General features: G+C 32.9%; 3 protein-coding genes across 3 annotated transcripts; 1 reads left to right on the forward strand and 2 right to left on the reverse strand.

Annotated features, from left to right (window-relative positions):
• Positions 1-898: 898 nt before the first annotated feature.
• LOC106426444 (transcription factor bHLH126-like) lies at positions 899-4,099 on the reverse strand. The gene is made up of 4 exons (XM_013867166.3): positions 2,355-4,099; positions 1,868-2,224; positions 1,718-1,791; positions 899-1,308 (listed from the first exon to the last, which is right to left on the reverse strand). Exons 1-4 carry the CDS (start codon positions 2,577-2,579, stop codon positions 1,299-1,301), a joined length of 666 nt encoding a protein of 221 aa, XP_013722620.2. The 5' UTR covers positions 2,580-4,099; the 3' UTR covers positions 899-1,298.
• A 5,765-nt stretch (positions 4,100-9,864) lies between these two features.
• On the forward strand, positions 9,865-14,071 carry LOC106359882 (phosphate transporter PHO1 homolog 4-like). Its single transcript, XM_048737771.1, has 10 exons — positions 9,865-11,159; positions 11,203-11,512; positions 11,601-11,672; positions 11,747-11,876; positions 11,995-12,115; positions 12,184-12,442; positions 12,514-12,618; positions 13,024-13,500; positions 13,575-13,711; positions 13,791-14,071. The coding sequence occupies exons 1-10, from the start codon at positions 10,642-10,644 to the stop codon at positions 13,888-13,890; spliced, it is 2,229 nt and encodes a 742-aa protein (XP_048593728.1). The 5' UTR covers positions 9,865-10,641; the 3' UTR covers positions 13,891-14,071.
• An 860-nt stretch (positions 14,072-14,931) lies between these two features.
• LOC106361329 (protein SRG1-like) lies at positions 14,932-18,688 on the reverse strand. The gene is made up of 4 exons (XM_013801058.3): positions 18,379-18,688; positions 15,858-16,105; positions 15,449-15,776; positions 14,932-15,364 (listed from the first exon to the last, which is right to left on the reverse strand). The coding sequence occupies exons 1-4, from the start codon at positions 18,625-18,627 to the stop codon at positions 15,122-15,124; spliced, it is 1,068 nt and encodes a 355-aa protein (XP_013656512.2). The 5' UTR covers positions 18,628-18,688; the 3' UTR covers positions 14,932-15,121.
• Positions 18,689-18,957: the final 269 nt, after the last annotated feature.

The raw sequence follows: 18,957 nt of genomic DNA on the forward strand, positions 1-18,957 counted from the left end.
AGGATTTTCTTTATGGGCAATATGCTTCTTCCTAAGCCCTTTTTCAGAAAAAAAAATATGCTTCTTCCTTTTCGGAACAATCATAAGCGTTTAACAAATTCCTTATATCAAACCTAGTACTGTATTTGTGTAAGTGACCAATATTACAGTGGTCTCATCCATTTTTGCTTGCATGTCAATGTCATGCAAGATTCTTGGGCTCCTTTATATGTTTAGTATGTTTTTATGAGCAATGTTTGATGAGAGGTCATGTGATTAAGATACACGTATCCTGACACACGTACATAGCCATTAAAAGTTTCGTAACACCGATGACATTTAATTTATTTGATTGTGTGAAAGCATGCATGTGTTAAGATAATCAACTTACTTAGTTCTTAAAAAAATAAAAGAAGATAATCAACTTACGTATAGTCAACGAGAACTACTATCTGATATTCATTTGGATCCTTTGTTTGGCACGTTCGAATTGCTCAAACGTGTGATTTCTAGATCATGATTTGTATTTCTAATTCATATATGGTTTCTCGTATTTGATAACTCACTATGTCGCAGAAATAAGGTTGTTCCTTCTCAATTTTCAGTCCTATATATGTATTAAACATCACATAAAATATCGAAGATAGCGAAGGAGATATTAATAACGAACAAAAATCAGTAGTTAGGTCGAGAGCAATCTTGCAGATTATGATCAATAGAGCCCAAAAGATGGTTCCCACCTACCATTGCTTCATATAGTAAATATAATATTTGCATTATGCAGCTTTGAATCTCGATACAATTAAAACATTAGCATACATAAGTAGACTACATGTTGGTCTCTTTATATCTTTCTGGTTAAAACTAGGTGGTATATTATGCTATCGCATTTGTTTCACTAAGCTACCCTTAACGAATATTCCTTCCAATAAGACTTAATGATTCATGGGATATACATTATATAAAACCCTCAGATTCATACTAAATATTCCGCATGAAAACATAGCTATGGAATGATACAAAACATTATAATGAAAGGGAAACATGATAGCTGAAATTTGGAGGTAATAAATCGAAGCAAAATGTAAAGCAAACACACAAAAACCTTAGATGGTGAGTAAAATGCAATGTTGCAAACATCAAACCCTTGGTCTCTACGGTGGGGGCAGTGAATGATGGTGAATTTTATGACCTAGCTACCCCTAACGTCTTTTGAAACATAACAAAAGCACACACTTGAACTTGTTTAAACCGAAGCTACGCCTCCATCCACGAGTGAATTTCAAGGCCCGCTCCCAAGATGAAGTTTCAAGATAGCTTTAGATATTTCTGCATTTAGCATACCATGAAATTAGTTAGAATATAAACTATACTTATGTTGTAAAATGCATGAACAATATATGCCATATCGAACGTATATAGCATATATTTTTGTTTCATTGGTACCCTAGCTAGAAAGCATGTCAAAATTTTGTATATATATACATATATATATATATATATATTTCATATTAGTTAAATACACACATATAAAGTTCATGAGCAAGAGAATACAAAACACTTTGCTTATATTAACACCAAATCTAAAAAGAGAAATAAATTTGAAATGACTTTATATTTGGCTAAAATTCAAACACCACATACATATAACAACAACAAAAACGAGTACTTGGAAAAGAGATCATACGATGAAGAAGTTTTTAAAACTAAATATGTTATGTTCCTTAGTTATTAGTACCCCGGCGAAAGGATCAAGTCCTCGACTAGCTTCTGCTGCAACCAAGCTAAGTCCAAGCATCCGAAAGTATTAACCTGTATCGAATATAGTTATATACATATATAGTGAAAACCCTAGACCAAGTGCAGTTGACATGGCATATAATCATACCTCGACTTGAATAGTGTGCATGAGCCTTTCATTTACTCGTGTGGTGAGAGAGTTGATGACTTCAAGCCCTAACTCCTGAAGTGCCTCAAGCACTCTTGAAAGTGGCAAAGCGTCAGGACCTGAAGAGTTGCTGCTCACCGCCACTTCGAAACCGTTCACGCATGGTTGCACAATCAAACTCGCTGGATCCGATTTGCCTAACTCGAATCCAGTTCTTGCTAGGTTAGGATCCGATCTCTGACATGTTTGTTCTCTGCTTAGCTCGTCTCTTCTTGCACTGAGTTCTTTAATCCGTGTTTCTGTGTCCTTAATGAAACCAACCGCTGCATTTACATGATCCGCAACAGCTCTCTTCCCCTAGAAAAAATCAAGAAAAAGACATGTTCATAACCCTAGAAAACAAATCCCACCAAATCTTGTTTCTTGTTCGGACAAATGATATTAAGAAAATAATTAAATTTGAGAAAAAGTGAGTAAGAATATGAACCTTGATGTATTGGAGAGGTAGGTGACTACGAAGGGAAGCATATAGTGTAGCCATTTCTTGTCTTCTCTGGCGTTCGATGTCGCGGTGAAGCAGCTTCTTCTTCTTCTTATTGTCATCTATATCATGGGGCATATCGGAGCCGCCGCTGCTTCCACCTTCGCCGGCTGAGCCAAATGGTCTCTGTCGCTGGTACCCTTTCGGATTAGGATTCTTATAAGGATCCATAGTTTGACACTTTGAGCTTCAATAATGCCAGATCTCCCTAGGATTTTGTGGTTATGTCCTATATTTCAATTTCTTCTATTGTTTACTCGTTAGCTTTTTATATTGTGGAGGATGGTGCCTTAAAGAAACAAATGGTTCTCTCAGGACCATTCTTTTAATATATAAACTATTAAGAGGACCAAATAATGCAGCTTTCAGGAATTACATTTTTAACCTAAATTTGTTTTTCTATGAAATTTAGTTAAAACTTTTTTTTTTGGGCTTAGCCTCAGCTTGTGTCCTTGGACCTTCTGAAAAAAACATTTTCTACCACTTTGAAAACTAGGCATGATGTGTATACATAGCTCATTCATGAATGGTGGAATATAGTAAAACAATTGGTATACTAACACAAACTACTAAGCCACAATTTTTTACCTAACTTTTTTTATACTAAAACACTTTAATAAATGTATTATTTTATCAAAACTATGTTTACAATATACATTGTTATACTGAAACTGTACACAAAATAAAAGGCAACTATTGAAAAACTGAGATAAGAGCTGTAAATGAGTTTTAGACGATAATCGCATATAAAAAGAAACGATGATACTTTTATCTGTTTTGCAAAATTTGAGCTAGGTCTAATTTCCATGAGTTAGACAAATCATGTATGTTAACAATTTTGGTCAAAGCTACCCTTAGGGGAAAAAAAATAAAAAAATTAGGCAAATTCATCCTTCCGGCCATCAAATATCAGCGTTAAACAAAAAGAGGTAATGTACATAAAAATGTCAAACCGACAAAACTGCATAGAAACAAAAGTGAAAATATGTCCCTATCCACATTTGCCTTTAAGAATTTATGATCTCACAACACTAAGGATACACCTATTTGACATTTGTGGACGTGGAAGCCCAATCGTGTCCTAATATTCGGATACATGACAGATAAGTGATCAAATCTCAGCCATTGGTCTTGTTATGGTCGCCTGTGGGCTACCAGCTTTTGATGTGCACCTGCAGTGCCGTCCCGAAATATCCGGTGGCCTAAAGCAATATAAAAAAATGTGGCCTTTAATTTTTTTCAGAAATTTTGAATCTGGTTTATCATTACTAATTCTCTAATATGAACATACTTTTTTACATAAGAATATTTTTTGTTATATAAGAAAATTTATTGTTTTAAAACTAATTTTATGTTCTTTAAAAAAAAATTCAATTGTTTAGTAATGAAGTTGTTGCTGTAATTTTTAACGTGAACCTTCGTTAAGTTATTTTACAAATATATAAAGAACCAAAGAAATCATACAAATATATATAACAAAAATGTATATTACTAAATGTGTTCGAAATATAAAAGATCACTGAATTTAACTATAGTAAGTTACATAACAATAACTGATAGTTAAAATGAAATATAAATGGTTATAAGTTATAAATTCAGACAAATAGATTAAAATTAGTTTAGAAACAGAGACTAAGAAAGTATGAAAAACTAAAATGACTAAATATTAAATCTCGAGGTTTTAAACAATCATCTATGACAATTACACAATTTAAGATTTGTGGCCTTAAAAATATCAATTATAAATGTGGCTTAAAGCTAATGCTTTATGTGCCTTATGGCTAGGACGGGCCTGTGCACCTGCTCACACTGCAACTACCGTTGTTAATCACATTAATTATTATTTAAACTCCCCATATCCATTGCGTATCAGAGATACTGTATATTTATTCTGCTTAAGAAGATATTACACAATATAATATGTTTTGGCTAAAAATACGATGATATCCTTTTTTTTTTTTGATAAGTATGTGAATTATCATTGAAAATGAAACAGGTTTGTACATGTACAAAAGAGATAAAGCTTAAAGCCTAATGATGCCAAAAAAGAATAAAAAACATCAAAGAGACTTCCATGAAGAGGTGGTTTAACCTCGACAGCACTTACACACTTCTAAGAATGCTTGAGCCATATGCACATAAGGGAGACGAACTTTTATGATATCCTTCCAGCGTTCCCATTTTTTGTTTCTTTTTTTTGAACAACTGATTATATTAAAATTAAAGGCCCATTTTTTGTTTCTTATTTTTAAAAAGAAGCATTTTGGTGAAAGTTATCGTTTCAAGCGTAAAGCAAAATCCTCCTTCTGTCACGAATCCTCTGCTACATTATATATATACACAATATTTATATTTATGTGGACTTTAGAGCTTTAATTGTTTTTGATATTTGACCAACATTTATTTATTGTGGATGTGTCTGCATCAGTGCATAGTATGCAAGTACGTTTATTGTATTTTCGTACAACATGTGCTTTCATTTATTCAAGAAAAATTATCGGCGTCAGCGGGTGTGTTTTAGGTCTTTGAAGATGGTAGGTAGAATTTAGGTTACTTCATTTATTTGATGTGTATGCCGGTTGACACAATTTTATTTCAGATTATATAATTAGCAGCATCCTTCATGAATGGTGTGGTGGTACATGATTATGTTTTTTCTTTCAGAATGAAGAACCTGATTTGTGAATAAAATCAATATGGTATGTACGAGGATCGCAGTATGGTGAGAAAAGCTATTCAAATAGTGATTTTCTCCTTTTGCTTTTTGGCACGCTAGCATTCAGAGTTTTTGCCGAATCTTACTTCAAATTTTTTTTTGGCTGTTTGTTTAGCACGATATATATGCCTCTTTGAAGTGTCTTAAACTACTTTCCAAACTATTTTGTACCAAACCACACCGCTTTGGTTGGAGGTCTGGTCGAGTTAGCATTGGTGCTGCCTAGTCAGTGGAGAAGCTACCACTAAAACCAGTGCCGGCCACTAAATTTGAGGACCAGAAGCTTAAAAAAATTTAGGACCTGATCATAAATATATTATCAAAACTTACAAGATTTTGTAGGGATAGAGACTCGAAATCACTACCATTAGACTAAATATCACCCATAAGTACCATTGCACTATAGACAAACTATAATCAATTTATTGCCGGTAAAGTACATATATTATTTTGGGCCGGAAACTCCAGCTTCTAATGCTTGGTATCAGGACCGCTACTGACTAAAACAAAAGTGATCACTATAACATATGGCTGAAATCAAATTGATCCCGTTAAAAATGTGGCCGGCTCCGCCACTAGACCTAGTCATGCTAGCACACTGGCGAGCGAGAATGGTTGTTGGTTGGACAGTCTGGATCTTTGCATATTACCTCTGAATTTTCACATTTTACTGTCATTACATTGACAACTTTTCGAATTTTGGCTTATAATCATTATTTACTCAGATAAGGTTCTCTCTTGCTCTAGTGCTTTTTTACTGTTAATGTAAAATATTAAAACCATTTCAACATATTAAAAAAGTACCAAAGGCTGGTCGATTGGTAGTGTGATGTGGAAGTATCTGATGCACTAGTTCCTGTCTTATAAAATTAGAAATAAGGCGCACGTTTTTATGTATGTATGACCAGATATCTCTCACCGAGTCCACCACTGTCAGGAAAAAAGATTATGCAAAGTTCCTCATGATGACAGAAAATAGTGCCTTCTAATCAGACGGTTGCGAACAAAAGCCGCAATATGTACAGTAACGTCCGAATTATTAATAATTTTGTTTAAGTTCGTTCAAATGAATTAAAATATGGTTTTCGAATTATAAGTACCTGTATAACTGTATTTATAAAATACAACTATGCATTCTTGTTCTTAATAATGGTAATAGTTAATCTGTCATTTGTAATAAATTGTTGACAAACAGAAACTACACACACTATAGATCCAGCTATATTATTCGTATATATTGACACAAAATACTTTATTTATCATGAAATTCTTTCTAACTACTACCTATTATGATTACTTTTAAAATATTATTCTTTTTTTTTAAGGAGGTGGTATGCTTTTGACGCGTGTCTCTTTTTTCTCTTAGGGGGTGTTAGTGGGAATAAGATTTATATAGAGTTTGTTAATTTTAAAAGTTCAGAGATTTGTTAAATTTGGAAAGAGTTGTAGAGAGTTTTGTATATTTTGAAATTCTATGAAAATACATTGATATAATGATTCTAAGAATCTAAAGTATATAAGTAGTATTCTCAAAATCTTGCATTATGAGTTAAATGGTGAAGAATACAACTCCCAATAACACCAACTTTAATAGATTTAAAGAATCATTAAAATCTAGACTTTTTGAATAACAAAAGATTGTGTATAGAATTACTAAATCATGAAACCAATAACACTAGATTTTAATGAGAATGTGAAATTGTGTAAACTAATAACACTAGATTCTATAAATTCTAACAATCATCATAAATCTAACTCCCACTAACACCCCCTTAGTATACGTAATGTTTATGTGTCTTTAGTGGTGTTTTTTTTTTGTTTTTGGGCCTTTTGGTTGGGCCTCGTCTGTGGTGGTCTGGTGTTTTTCTTAATAGTTTGGTCTGTTGTATTTCTTTGTTTAATATTAATCTTATCTGATGACAATGCATTTCAAAATACTACAAACTTTTGATTTTTAAATAATATATAAATCTATTAAAAGATTCCAAATTCCAATTTTTTGTTTTTTCAAAAATTTCGAATTTAAACAAAATAATTATACTTTGAATGTTTCATTTATTATTATGGTATTGACAAAATGAGTAACTCTATTAAACACATTATGTTACAACCAAACAAGTACAAAATAGAGCGATCTTTTTTTTAGACCAAATAGAGCGATCTTATGACCTTGCCAATTAAAGAGTCTAGCAAGACGTTCCTATGTTAATGAACTTTATGAAAACGCTCAGAAATTTAGTTGACTTTTTATAAATGGTAGTTACATAATTGCCAATCACATTCATGTTTTTATCTTGATATATATATATATATATATATATATATATATGTCGGTCTAATAAATATAGATTCATTAAAAATAAAGTGAAACCAAATAAAAAAAATTTATGAAATTTTAAAAAATAGTGAAATAGAATACTCAAAACCAACTTGGAGTGGGCAACGAAGTTAAACCATATGAATCAAACTCAAAACACATGCTTTATTCAAACATAATTATTACTTCTAAAATTTTAAATTTTATCTTGTCTGTATTCAAAATTTATAAATAATTGATCTGCTGAGATTTTTCAACATAACTTATACTTGTATTTAAATTTGAATTGAATAACAACTTTGTTATTACAACGATGAGAATATTACAAAGACAATTTTACATTCCATAATTCATCGTTGTAATAGCATAATTAATCAGATGTTAAAAAAATATAACCCGATATACAAGATGAGTTTTCAAAATAAAATAGAAACAGCAAAATATCCATGACTTGGACATGTGTTATACATTACAGACCCTACTTGCCTAATTCACCCGAATCCCAAGGTTAAACAGATTTGATTATTCATTATTTAGCTGAAATTGTTTACCAAATGTCTTAAAGAAAAGTCATCGGTTCCAGAGAGCGGTTTTCAACGTAGCAGCATAAATTACAGTATTCTTACTTTTATGCACTTGCTTGTTTTTTTTCCTCGACTTAGTGTTGTTTCTTTTGTGTTTGTGAATATCATTCGACAAACACACACAAAACGTGATAACATGTACAAATTTATCTTAAGAGAAACATTACAATTTCATTGGTCAGTTGTAATTTTTTTTTTTTTTGATAACCGAGTGTCTTGGCCTCCACCGTGGTAATCCAGACTAGAGACCGAACTTTTTAGCGGCGCGGACGCACACTCGAGGATGGGTCATGGCCAGACAACGGTCTTCGGTCTCTGGTGCCAGAGCAAGTCCGCATGTAAATTCTCTGGTGACCAGTGGGAGTCGAATCCGGAGCCGTACTTGCAGCTGCAAACCGTTTATCACCAGTCAGTTGTAATATTTCGAAATTGAATCCACGGAGACTAAACCACAAAATATACTATAGGTAATCAGATTAAACTGTGTAATCAATCAGAAAGCAATAAACAATAATAAAGTAAATCGGTCTGTGAGGAATGTAAGAAAGTCGGTAGATCCAAGAAAATCATTCAAAAAATCATGTTTGAAGTAACGAATATTACGGTTATTAAAAACAGTTTAAAACTCTAATCACAATAATTAAGTCAGTTAGTTTCTGCTTCAGAGACTATCTATGTGTACATCCTACAATCTCAAATTTCTTTGTGAATTTAAAGAATTAAAACAAGTATTAAGATTAGGTTTGATATGTTCATTAAATTTCGCAACCAAATTTCTTTGTCAATAGTTATTTAACTCATTAAACATTATTTTAGGGAGTTATTAGAATCAGAATTTAAAAGGAGTTAAGTGATTTTAAAAGTTGACAGATTCTTAAAAGTTATCAATAACATTTTTGTTTCTATCCATTATCATATGATCTTAGATTATCAGAGTTGTCAGTCTAAATCTAGCATTAAGAAAAATGACCAAAAAATAAAAGATAAACTGTAACAATTGATTGCTTTAAATTTTCTAAATCTAACAAATGATCTATTCAGACATAATCAAAGAATACATGATTAATGATGAAGTTTGCATAATTATATTAAAATAATAAAAAAAGATTTCCAAGTCAATCTTAGAAGGGATCCCGATCTTTTTCTCTAAATCTAAAATAAATTTTATCTTAAACAATGATTTAACAACATCTAAAAATAAGGTATAAAACGTTCTGGTCGAATTTTAGGTAAAGCTAAATAGAAAATAGGCCTTTCCTTTTCAAAAAAAAAAATAGAAAATAGAAAAAAACCGAAGTTTTCAATTTTTCTCGTATTAAACTGGCAGATAGAACAAAGCATAATTTTTAATCCTACTGATGAGTTGACCTCAAACCTTCGGATTCGGAAAGATAATTCATTTATATACCTTGTGTCAAAATTTGAACTTCGTCCATCGGTAGAAAAATTCTCATCTATTGCCAAATTTTAATACATCTACACAGTTCTGTATCCAATTCGATTTAAACAATATAGAAACACTAAAAACCATGATATGTCACGTGTCTAGGTTCAACTCCACAAGATCTTTTCCCTAACTTAAATACTATATTTTTACCCAGTCTACATGTTTTATGCAACTTACATACATGCAATTTAAATATAGAACGTAGAAAAATATTAATATAAAATTAATAACTAGAAGAATATAACCACACGTCTAGATTAAATAGTTTGAGGGCCGGTCCATTGGCGTCATGGATCCTGGAAAAAACAAAATTAATTTCCAAACTATTATTTAAAAAAAAAATCTGATAGATATATATTTTTTTAAAATACCAAAAGTATTTTTAGAAATAATATATAGAAATAAAAAATATTTTTATATAAAAAAATTGGACCCCTTTTTTATTTTTAATATAAAAATACTTATATTTTTTAAAAAAGTTGGATCCTTATCTATTAAGAAATAAATGGACAACGGATTGAACCGGAGCGGTCGCACCACTCGCCCCCTATCTAAGCCGGCCTGAGTGGTTTTGAACTTTAATCACCAGATATAGGAGTGCAAGAGAAAATTGCCCTGTATTACAAGTGAGTCCGTAGATAACTTTACGTACGGATCAACACTAACATTGTAATAAGATTTCAGTATGAATCTTCCTGGATAAGTCTGCTCATAACTCTTCACTGACGACATGTATATCTTTTTATCTTTTGCCTTTTTAATAGTGAACATTTTTGTTGTTGTTTTAGTTTTAGAGTTTTATCTTATCTTACATATGTACATGTACATCTCTTGTCAAAAAAAGTATATAGCAAAACAATGCAGATTGTGGTCAATAAAATACCCTTTTTTTTATTGGTTTAATTGTGGACTATAGTGTTCTTGGTAGCTTTCAACTGGTACAATTTAAAGTTTTGGTTAGAGAGGTCTTCATTTCGCAAACAAAGCATTAAACATCACTCAAACCCAAAAGTCAGAACATGTGAAGTCTTCTTTCCAGCTTTGGTTTAAAGACACAGAGAGAAACCAAGATTCTTAAATGAGTCTATGACTTTACAAGCTCTACAGATAAAGAGATTTGCCTTAACAAGGTTGAAGATTAGCTAAACAAAACAAAAAGAAACGAGAAAATGAGATTTGGGAGACAGTTTGTGTCTAAGATGATCCCAGAGTGGCAAGAAGCTTACATAGATTACGCTTACCTCAAAACCATTCTTCAAGACATCCAAGCCACCCGGAAGATTTCAGTTTCCAACAGCCAGAGCAAACCTTCCTTCGCACGTAACCTAACCAAACGCTACACCCGCAACGCCTCTGTCTCTGAAAATCACGTCATTGTTTTCAACGCAGTCACTCATGCCGACTTCGAGCACGATATGACTTACGAGACAGCGTTTTTGAAGGCGGGAGAGCCAGGTGGAGACTCTGAGGCTGCCTTCTTTAGAACCCTAGACCGAGAATTCAACAAAGTGAATAGCTTCTACAAGTTGAAAGTGGAGAAAGCGAGGCACGAGTCTTTGGCTCTGACCAGACAAATGGAAGCTTTGGTTGCTTTCAGATTCAGAGTTAAGGAGAAGAAACCGTCTTCCACTGATTCAGTCTCAGTAGACATCAATGCCTTATCTTCCAAGTCTAAAGAAAATAGTGAGTTTCTCTGATTCTTCTAGGTCTAATTTGGCATGTGAGTACAGTGTACTGAATCTTTATTATTTTGGATATTCAGAAGTGACAGTAGGTGATCTCATAAAGAACGAGGCCAATGAGAGTATTCTTGAGGGTATCAGGATGAACAGAACACTGGAAACTCCACTGTCAGCAATTAAAACCATCCTCAAGGTTCATAAGCAGGAAGAGCTTAAATTCACAAGAGAGAATCTAAAGAAAGTCGAGGAGAGACTTCAGAGAGCGTTCATCGAGTTTTATCAGAAACTTGGGCATCTTAAAAACTATAGCTTCTTGAACACGTCAGCGGTTTCCAAGATCATGAAGAAGTATGATAAGGTACTTTCTACTGGATTTTATTTATCAATTAATTAATGACGTTTAAAACTTTAGTATATATAAGGGCTGATATGCACTACTGTTTTAGATATCAGCAAGAAATGCTGCGAAGCAGTACATGGAAATGGTGGATAGCTCTTACCTCACTAGCTCTGATGAAGTAAGAAGATGTTTAAAAACACACTTGCTTATATTCTAAAACAAATCTTAACTTGAATCTTTAAACAACTCCAGATTCATAAGCTGATGGTAAGAGTTGAATCTACTTTCATTCAACATTTCTCCAACTCAAACCGGAGACAAGGGATGAATCTCTTAAGGCCAAAAGAGAACAAAGAACTACATCGAACCACATTCTCCACCGGTATATAACTAAACTGTTATATATAACAAATCTTTTTTTTTTTGCTAGGTATATATAATAAATCTTTGGTTTGTGTGTTTTAGGCGTAGTTCATCATTTTGTTATGTTTTATTGTCAGGCTTCTTCTTTGGCTGTGCTACATCTCTCATAATAGCTCTTGCTCTGATCATCCATGCTCGTAATATCATGGGCACACCAGGACAACGAACTTACATGGAAACAATGTTCCCTCTCTACAGGTATCCATTGAAACAAACTCTCTAAATCTCTCTGTAACTTTCATGTGATGATCTTGAGATATGTACAGGTTCTTTGGGTTTGTAGTCTTGCATGTGGTTATGTACGCTGCTAATATCTACTTCTGGGGGATATACCGTGTGAATTACTCATTCATCTTTGGTTTCAAACAAGGCACTGAACTTGGTTATAGACATGTTCTACTTCTAAGCTTTGGTCTTGGTACACTTTCTTTGTGTGCTGTCTTATTAAACCTTGACATGGAAATGGATTCTCAAACCAAAGACTACAGAATAGTCACTGAACTTATTCCCCTCTTCCTCCTCGCTGTAAGTTCCTTAAGTCTGCCTCTCTCATTACAATTCACAACTCAATGCCTTTGTGTTTGGTCACGTCTCAGCTAGTGGTTGCCATTACTCTTTGCCCCTTCAACATTCTCTATCGGTCAAGCCGGTTCTTCTTCCTCACGGTTCTGTTCCGCTGCATCGCTGCACCATTTTATACGGTATCAACAATATCATCTACTAGTCATGGACATATTATCCGAAATCCAATCAGAACCAAACCGAAGAAACCGAAACTGATATAATTTTATAAATCAATAATTATTTTAGAAAAAACCGAATTACTCAAATAATTTCCGTCTTTACGGTTTTTTTTTTTTTAAATTATCTTAAACCCGAGCGAAACCGAACAATTAGTAATTCAGTTCTGTTTCGGCTTTTGTAAAAAAATATAAACCCGACCCAAAGCTGACATTACCCAAAACCGATCCGATTCAAAAAATGCTCTGTTCTTAAACGGGTCTTATATACCCAACCCGAATAACCAGATCCGATCTGAACCGGAACCCCGAATGCCCATCACATGAACAACATCATCAATAAAACGGGTTGCATTTTTTTTGCAGGTGAATCTTCCAGACTTTTTCTTAGCAGATCAGCTAACAAGCCAGGTTCAATCACTGAGGAGTCTAGAGTTCTACATATGCTACTATGGATTTGGAGATTTCAGACAAAGACAACGAAACACTTGCAGATCAAACGATGTTTTCACAACATTCTATTTCATTGTAGCTGTTATACCCTACTGGTTAAGGTTTCTTCAGTGCATCAGAAGAATAATCGAAGAAAATGATCTGAGTCATGGGTACAATGCCATCAAGTATCTCTTGACCATAGTCGCTGCTTGTCTTAGAACAGCATATACTCTCAACAGAGGAACCACCTGGAACATCACAGCTTGGATTTTCTCAGGAGTTGCAACGCTTTACGCAACTTACTGGGACATTGTTATTGACTGGGGTTTGCTTCAGAGAGGATGTAAGAACAGTTTCTTGAGAGAAAAGCTTCTTGTTCCTCACAAAACCGTCTACTACGCTGCAATGGTGAGCAGCAATATCCTCTGATACTTTGTGTTTTTTGTTACATTATGGTTTATGTTTCTTCATCTTCTTTACAGGTTTTGAATGTTTTGTTGAGGTTAGTTTGGTTGCAAACAGTTTTGGATCTGAAATTCTCTTTCTTACATAGAGAAACTCTTGTCGCGCTTCTGGCTTGCCTTGAGATCATACGCAGAGGTATATGGAACTTCTTCAGGTAAGCTCCGAGTCTAAGAAATGTTTGTTTCCATGGATCTATACATAGTTAAATACTTTTGAGAAGTTTTGTTGACTAGGCTGGAGAATGAGCATTTAAACAATGTTGGGAAGTTTAGGGCGTTCAAATCTGTTCCATTACCATTCAACTACCAAGAAGATAGAGATCAAGACAATTAGCTGAGCAAGATATATACATGTAACATGGTTATACGATCTTAAGACAAACGATTAACGAAAGTGGTTACATGCACAACGTTCACATGTTTAGGCTTTTCAATAAGCTATTGTTGTAAAAAGCAGACACAACCTTCTGTTATTTGGTTACTAAAACAATCACAAGAGGAGAGAAACCTAGTTATAGACCAGCTTATAAACAATGCTGTAAAACTTAAGAGAAAACGCAACGTTTGAGCCATGTCAACAAAGATATAGAGACATCTCTTTTGGTATAATATCTTTGATTAAACATATAAAGTTTGACTAATATTCCTCCCTAACTCCCACAAACTCTGTGATCACGGGTCCTTTCCTACAGATTCACATAGACTGGACCTGTCAGAATACATTGTTACAGGTCTATGCTGAATGATATTACATCATCGCACGTTTGACTTACTTTTTTGTAAAACAATCATTTAGCTGCAGATAGAATCCCAAAAGGGTCTGTCTATCTTCAATTGTTTCACAAAGACTATCATCATCCTACTATAAGTTTTTTCTCTTCTTCAGATCTAACTAGATAAAAATGTCTTCAATGTATTTGCCAAATAATTATTCATAGCTTTTATTTATTAATGAAGTAAATATAACATTATTACATGTAAAAAAAATCCTAAATTACCAATGAGTAGCCATTTAACCTCTTTCAGAAGACACAGCTCTTGATAATCATGATCCCTAGAGTAAACACAATGAGATTCTTATTATCTGAAAGTGGCTCAAGGCTGTCCAAAGGAGAGCCACTGTTTTTTTTCTTTCCAATAGCCTTTCTTCAGAAAGCCTAAACCACCCTTCGAAAAACTAGCTAGAGCTGAGACGGCTATCAGACATATCCTCAATGGTAGGAGTCGGAAGTCTATGGGATTGTACGAGCTAACAGCCGAAAGCTACTGAATTTGGTAATAAATCTTCTGTCATAAGCCCTTGCTTGCTATTTGTGGTAATATAGGTCTGTGTTCCTATTAGTAGAGAAGATCTTAGAGAAACAGTAACATGAAGAAGCGAAAACATTCTTTACTAACAAATCGATTGTCTGACAAGATTTGAATCATACAGAGGGATAGATTTACATATTTACTGAATGCGTGAACAAAAGAAGAAACAAAGTGTACGTAATACAACATGAACGGTCTGAGAAGGCAGAGTTTCTTGTGCCACAGGGAAATGGTTTTATTATGCATTGTTTTATTTAGATTCTCATAACATCAAGGTAAGCTTTTCCATCAAGCTTACGTGAGAACAAGCCCTTGAAATACTCTTCGATGGTCACACTTTTGAAAAACGCAGCCTTTTGCCTTTCCACGAGACTTCTCACAGGACCAACTTCTTTACCCATTCCCAAATTGTGAAATGCCGCCACAGAAAGCCTATCTTTCTCCGAGTTCACAACTCCACGATGCTCTACACTCCGGTATGCCCCGTTCGTTATGATCTATAGATTGATTAACAATACCATAAATGGAACCATTTGTATAACGATACCATATATGTCCTCTCACGTTCATGTATAACTTACCTCTAAGACATCTCCAACGTTGACAATGAAAGAATTTGGGAGAGGTTTGACAGGAACCCACTTGCCATTTTTCTTGATTTGGAGACCATCAACTTCATTAACCTGCAACAGTATGGTGAGTCCTGTAGAATCTGAATGCGGAGGTAGACCAATAACCTGGTCGGGATCTGGACAAGTAGGGTAGTAATTTATCCTCATTGACTGTCTTAACTCATCATCAAACAACTTTTCCATTTCCTCGGGTTTGATCATCAAGGCGCTCGCCATTTTCGCTAATAAGATCTTGGCTATGCTTTTCACTTCAGCAGAATACGTGTCTAGTGTATCTCTGAAGAAACAATAACCAAGTTTTAGACAAAGAAGACTTGTTGGTTACTTGATAAGCACGGCGTTACTATTTGAAGCAAACCTAAAGGGAAGAGGTAACTTGGGGAACAAGTGAGGCTTGCGTAGTTGGACAGGTTGCATTACAAGGAGGAACATGTCTGACCAATCGAGTTTCTGCTCTTCTGAAACCACAAAAGCATGTCCAAACCCTTCGACGTCATTGGGTTGTTGCCACAGTTTCTTCTTCTCTTCCATGGGAAGGTTTGAAAAATCTTGAATCTCTGTCTTCAATTTGTCCAAGAAGCCTATTTCCATTCCATGGTTTACAAGCTAGAGATAATCATAAAGACATATGCCACAATGAAAATATTTATAAGGTTAAATTACTGTATAACAAATAAGTAAATAAATCGTTGTCAAGAAAATAAACAAAGGTGTAATTAGTTAATTTTTAACCTTTCTTCAAAAAGAAACTAGTTAATATTTTAAATAAAAAAAATTAAAGTTATGAAAACAATATTATCCCTCAATTTATTTTTTATATGTATAATTTTCATTCGATTTTCTATGTATTATATATATATATTGATTACTACATCAGTAATAAATAATAATTATACACTCCATAAAAATAGAAATACTATGCGAGTCCTACTATTGTATTTAGTAAAATAGCTTGCTAAAGTTTTATTTTATGGGTTTCATTTCAAAACACATATAATAAAGTATAAATAGAAATAACTTTAAAGCTTGTGGTCCTATGTGATTTTACATATCTTCCAACTATGCCTATGTGATTTTATATATCTTCCAACTACAAATAAATGAAACTTCTATATAAACACAAATAAGATAAAACTAGATTTTGACCCGCGCTTGGAAAGCGCGGGGTTGTTGGATTATATTATAATACAAAGTTTTATTATATCGAAAAACATAATTTTTAACGGCTATATAATCTACAAATTAGTTTATTTGAGATTTTATATGTACACTTTTATGTAAGTTTCTTTTCGACATGAGAATTATATCCGGATCAAAAAACAAACCGAACAGACCCAAAATTATAGGTTTAGTTCAGGTCCAGAGAAGATAACCTATTGGGTTTTTTTGACCCGCATGGCTTTGTTTGAGTCCGGGTCCTACCCTAGACCCGATCATAAATATGTGTTTATTAGGTATATTTGGATATTCCGAATATGTTTCCGGTATTATGGATATTGTTTTTAAGTTTTTGGTTTACGATTAGAGTTTTGATTTCAGGTAAATTTTTCAAATTAAAAAAAAATTGGGTATTTGGATAAAATTTTGGATATTTTTCAGTTCATCGTGTCAGATTTTGAATAAGATTTTAATATTTGAAGTTTTTTGGTATTTGTTTGGAGTTTCAAATACTTTTCGTGTTTCGGATATTTTTCAGATTTTTCATATATTTCAAATTCTTTTAGGATTTTAAATACCCAAACAGATGTGGACCCATTACGTCCATATCAGGTCCAACAACCTTTTGATATAGATTTTTAACGTTATTGTACAAAAACATGGTTGATGAAATATTTTTCTGAGTAAAGGTATCATAAGAAATAATATTAAGATCTGTTAAAAATATTTAAAATATTGTATGTTTAGAAATATTAATGTATTATCAGAAAAATAATAAATAGTCATACATAACTCCAACAACTTTTTTATATTATATTTTTTAAAACACTTTCCTTTTTAATAGTATTGATTCGTTTTAAGTGAAAAGTATATAAAAGTATAATATCTAAATAAATAATTTTCAAAATTTTGAATAATCAATACTGATATCGTGAAGTTAGGTTAGCTTTAATAGAACCAATGAATTTCTTCATTTTTGTGAAGGTAACATGAATATTCAGAAAAATCATTTTTAAATATGAAAATATTATCAAACTATAGATGGTTGAAAGTTTAGTATATGATATGAGATTTTAGTGGGAAAGTTTATATATGATATGATTACTTTATTATAAATGAAAGAGGAAGTTAGAATGTACACATATATGTCTTGTAATTTATCTTGCTTTAAATCATATATTATATGATAAAAGTGATAATATAAAACATTAGTTTCAATGCTTTTACGATTAAAAATCAAAATGATAAATATAGTAATAGTAATGATTAGGATTTAGGAGTGAGATTTAAATAAATAAAAGAATTGACTAAATTATTGTTAGAGAAATATATGGTAACATATTGTTAGTATAAATTTAAGGTAAGACCAAAAAATAATAAGTTAAATGAAAGGGTCCAAACAACTTTTATAGGTATATTTTTTTAGACTACTTCCCTTTTAATAGTATTGATTGTTAAATGGGTATATAAAGCAACAAGATATTATGGTAGATTTTTGACAAACAAAATATATAATGGTAAATATTATAGAAAATATAGAAAAACACGAGCATATTTTCTTTTTAATTTGTTGATTTCATATTGTGGTTATCTTTCTAAAATCTCATATTTATTTATATCTATATGATGGGGTTTAATATTACATAAACAGAAGAGGGTTTATTTGTAAAGAAGAAATTATTAAGGAAAAATTTCGATAAACAGAAATATCGAGGACTTGCCTGGAAAAATCCCCATTCTTTGCATGCCAAGTCGAGCTTGTGAATCTCAGCATCCATGGAGGTTAAAGAACACAAGAGATTCATGTCTATGATTGGGATCTCGGTTCTTAAATCACCGTCGATATCACCTTTGTCAAGATCAGACCGTACATACCTCAGAGGAACCGTCGTTGTCAGCTTCTCCTTCACCATCTCTTGAACAGATGGAACTATGATAGAGCTATACTGGCTTGCTTCCTTGGCTTCCATGGCGGATTTTTCTTGAAAGAAAAAGAATGTTGATAATGACAAATATTCTCGAAGAAACGCTCACAAAAAGAAAAAGATAATGGATCTTGGCGTTTTGCTACGAGAGCGATAAGTGAAGTACTACGTCGTTTTGTATGTTCCATCTTTTGTTACTGGCTAGGTTGCATGGAACTGAAATGGAAACTACTTATGCGGAAGCAGTTTAGGTCATTGTTTTGTTCTAGGGTTATTATAATGTTGTCCCTGCCGTAACAAACAGCGCCGGTTCACATCCAGTGAAACATTCGCATTATCTCCTAAATTTCTAAAGCTATTATATAAGTTCCATTG

The sequence above is a fragment of the Brassica napus genome, chromosome A8 (assembly GCF_020379485.1).
Source record: "Brassica napus cultivar Da-Ae chromosome A8, Da-Ae, whole genome shotgun sequence".
Classification (NCBI taxonomy): domain Eukaryota; kingdom Viridiplantae; phylum Streptophyta; class Magnoliopsida; order Brassicales; family Brassicaceae; genus Brassica; species Brassica napus.

Bases quoted from the DNA above. Each gene is read 5' to 3' on its own strand.
- LOC106361329 (XM_013801058.3), bottom strand. From the start codon at position 18,627: ATGGAAGCCAAGGAAGCAAGCCAGTATAGCTCTATCATAGTTCCATCT. The intron at 15,777-15,857 runs GTTTGCTTCAAA...TTGTTTCTTCAG, and splicing joins AAGTTACCTCTTCCCTTTAG to AGATACACTAGACACGTATT. The intron at 15,365-15,448 runs GTAAGTTATACA...ATCAATCTATAG, and splicing joins ACGTTGGAGATGTCTTAGAG to ATCATAACGAACGGGGCATA.
- LOC106359882 (XM_048737771.1), top strand. From the start codon at position 10,642: ATGAGATTTGGGAGACAGTTTGTGTCTAAGATGATCCCAGAGTGGCAA. The intron at 11,160-11,202 runs GTTTCTCTGATT...ATGTGAGTACAG, and splicing joins AAGTCTAAAGAAAATAGTGA to TGTACTGAATCTTTATTATT. The intron at 13,712-13,790 runs GTAAGCTCCGAG...TTTGTTGACTAG, and splicing joins GGTATATGGAACTTCTTCAG to GCTGGAGAATGAGCATTTAA.
- LOC106426444 (XM_013867166.3), bottom strand. From the start codon at position 2,579: ATGGATCCTTATAAGAATCCTAATCCGAAAGGGTACCAGCGACAGAGA. The intron at 2,225-2,354 runs GTTCATATTCTT...GATTTTTTCTAG, and splicing joins TACCTCTCCAATACATCAAG to GGGAAGAGAGCTGTTGCGGA. The intron at 1,792-1,867 runs GTATGATTATAT...TATTCGATACAG, and splicing joins TGCACACTATTCAAGTCGAG to GTTAATACTTTCGGATGCTT.